At 37.8% G+C, this 2968-nt stretch overlaps 1 protein-coding gene across 1 annotated transcript; it reads left to right on the top strand.

Moving 5' to 3' along the window:
- The first annotated feature begins 2280 nt into the window (after positions 1-2280).
- On the top strand, positions 2281-2871 carry LOC135224021 (uncharacterized). Its single transcript, XM_064262942.1, has one exon. It carries the CDS (start codon positions 2281-2283, stop codon positions 2869-2871), a length of 591 nt encoding a protein of 196 aa, XP_064119012.1.
- The last annotated feature ends 97 nt before the right edge of the window (positions 2872-2968 follow it).

Consider the following 2968-nt stretch of genomic DNA (forward strand, 5'->3'; position numbering starts at 1 on the left):
TTTTCTTTTAAGAAACGTTATGTACATATATATATATATATATATATATATATATATATATATATATATATATATATATATATATATATATATATATATATATATATATATAATGATATATATATGCGACTTTTTATAATTGACAGTTCCTTAGCTGAGAGAAGACAGTTTAAAAACATAGCACAGTTTATTGACGGTCATTTTAAAGGCGAGATTCTTCAGGTGAAAAATCAGTTTATTGACGTCACTTTAAAGGTGAAAATCTAAGCACGAGAAAATTCTAGTTCAAAACATAATGCCGTCTATTCCCGTCATTGTAGATTGTGGATTTTCTCTGTATTGAGAAGTAAATTATTCGTCTCATTAGAGTCAATCATGAAGCCAGTCTTGTCAATCTCAGTTGGTAAAACATAACAAAAGGTCAATTACCGCTACCTCATACGATGAAAATTGTTAAAGTTTTTTTTTTTTTTCTGGAAAGAAAACTATTTTTCTGTCCGTCCTTTTTTCTCTTCTTCCTCGATCATGAAAACTATTTTGTCTAGAGAGCTGCAAATTGGTATGTAGATTATCTACCCTTCAATCATCAAACATTCCACATTGAATCCCCCTAGTCTCAATAGTATATATTTTATTTGAGGTTAAAGTTAGCTATAATCGTGCTTCTGGCAACGATATAGGCCGTGGTTTAAGTTTCATGGGCCACGGATCATACTGTATATACCTAAACCATCAAAAGATAGAGCTATTTTCGGTGGCCTTCATTATACGATGTACAGAAAACTCGATTGGGTGTAAGAAACTTCGACGCATTTTTTGCTTGTTGAAACTGACAAAAATGTTCGATGATGATATAAGTAGAATAAAATACAAGAGATAAAAATGACATAAATTGCAGATAATAACGAGATGCATGAGCATGCAAAGACAGCCAATGGGGCGAAAGAAATTTTGCCCCTTAGATCTAATATCAAAAGAACTCTAAGTTTGTGAAACCCAATGACAAGTTGCTTGGAATATCGAATCACTTATCTGGAACCTCTGCAAGAAATGATTCATCACTTTGGGTGAAGCGGGGTATATATAGCAGAGAGAGAGAGAGAGAGAGAGAGAGAGAGAGAGAGAGGAGAGAGAGAGAGAATATTTATTCATAAGTTGTATTCTATACTGTTTATATGTTATTATGCATTTTCATGAAACCAGGTATTCGGATTATAAAAAAAAAAATAACGGGTAATTTAATTATCTTTTCCACTCATCCGGCGACAAGGCAAATAAAAGAATATTATACACAATTCGGAACAGGAAATTTATCAACGATGTTTTTGTAAACACTGTATTCATATGTTTGCATATACATATGCATACACATATAAATAATTATATATATATATATATATATATATATATATATATATATATATATATATATTACGCAAAATGTGGATAATTGCCAAATGTGTACATTTTGCAATTAATTTTGCCTATTGTGTACAATTTGCAGCGCTTGGTGCCGATTGTGCACAATAGGCAAAATTAATTGCAAAATGTACACATTTGGCAGTTTTTCTACTTTTTGCAAGGACATTTTGCCAAATGTTAACATGATTTTGAACAGTATTTTGCCAAATGTTAACAGATTTTTTTTGTTCCAGTGGTCATGGCGGTGAAAAGAAAACTTTCAAAGAAGGACAAAAGAAGTGGGCTAATTTGACTATGCAGTGCTGCCAGATGTTCATACGTTTTGCATTGAGTGTCAAGAGAAGAAAAAACGTAGAGTACATTAAGGTCTGGTGGTGAAGCCTGTTAGAAGCGAGACTATTTTTTCTCGATGCCAAATTGACTTGATCAGTTTTCAAACATTACCTGATGGGGAATTGAAATATATTCTGACCTTCATCAACCATTTCAGCAAGTTTTGTGTGCTGCGGCCCCTTACATCAAAACGAGCTGAGGCGGTTGCTAACACGCTTCTCCCACCCAATATGTTTTACCTTTGGTGCTCCCGTTATCCTGCACTCGGATAACGGGAGAGAGTTTGTGAATGCCGTTATATCAGAGTTGCCTACGCTCTGGCCTGAACTTAAGCTCGTCACTGGTCGGCCACGCCACCCACAAAGCCAAGGTGCAGTTGAAAGATTGAATGGAGTCATTCAAGACAAATTAAAAATTTGGATGCACGAAAACAAGTCCAGCAGGTGGAGCGTTGGGGTCCACTTTGTCCAGTGGCATATAAACATTTCGGAACATGAAACCATAAAAACAAGTCCGTTTAAAGTCATGTTCGGGATCGAATCCAAGGTAGGCCTAGCATCCACTGTTATTCCACCTAATATGCTCGGCAATATAAGAACTGAAGAATATTTAGACACCATCCTCCAAAATGAAGCCGAAGGGGCGGCTGATGAAGAGGAACAAGAAGGAGAGGAGGAACAGGAAGGAGAAGAGGAACGAGATGGAGAAGAGGCGCCGCAATTTGCTGAAACTCGGCAACTGGCTGCAGCCGGCCAAGAAAAAACCGCACTTAGAACGACAAGGGGAGCGAAACACCTCTTAAGTGCCCTACAAGTGGGTGACAACGCGACGCTGAAAGTTCCCGAGTTTGATCGTGGGCCGAGTGACTGCAGGAACCTCCTAGTTGTGGTACTGCAGGGAGACGATGACCTGTACCAGGTAGGCTGCAGAGAAGGACGCATAACCACCCGGTACACGGCAGCTGACATGGACCCCGTTAAGGAGAAGCTCCTCACCCCAGATGAGGTTCCTGACGTTGAAATGGCTTTGAGAACCGCTGTAACCAGGTACACAGGAGGCCAAGAGTATGGGAAGTGTGCTTGTAAAACAATTTGCACAACTTCCAGATGCTCCTGAACAAATAAGCTGTTAAAATGTAACTCTCGTTGACACCCTGGTCGTTCTTGTAGCAATATTTAAGTGTTAAAGTAGTGTCAATCCCTTTTAGTTTGAA

Source organism: Macrobrachium nipponense, chromosome 10 (assembly GCF_015104395.2).
Source record: "Macrobrachium nipponense isolate FS-2020 chromosome 10, ASM1510439v2, whole genome shotgun sequence".
Lineage (NCBI taxonomy): Eukaryota > Metazoa > Arthropoda > Malacostraca > Decapoda > Palaemonidae > Macrobrachium > Macrobrachium nipponense.

Excerpts from the sequence above, each read along its gene's own strand:
- LOC135224021 (XM_064262942.1), top strand. The coding sequence starts at position 2,281 with ATGTTCGGGATCGAATCCAAGGTAGGCCTAGCATCCACTGTTATTCCA.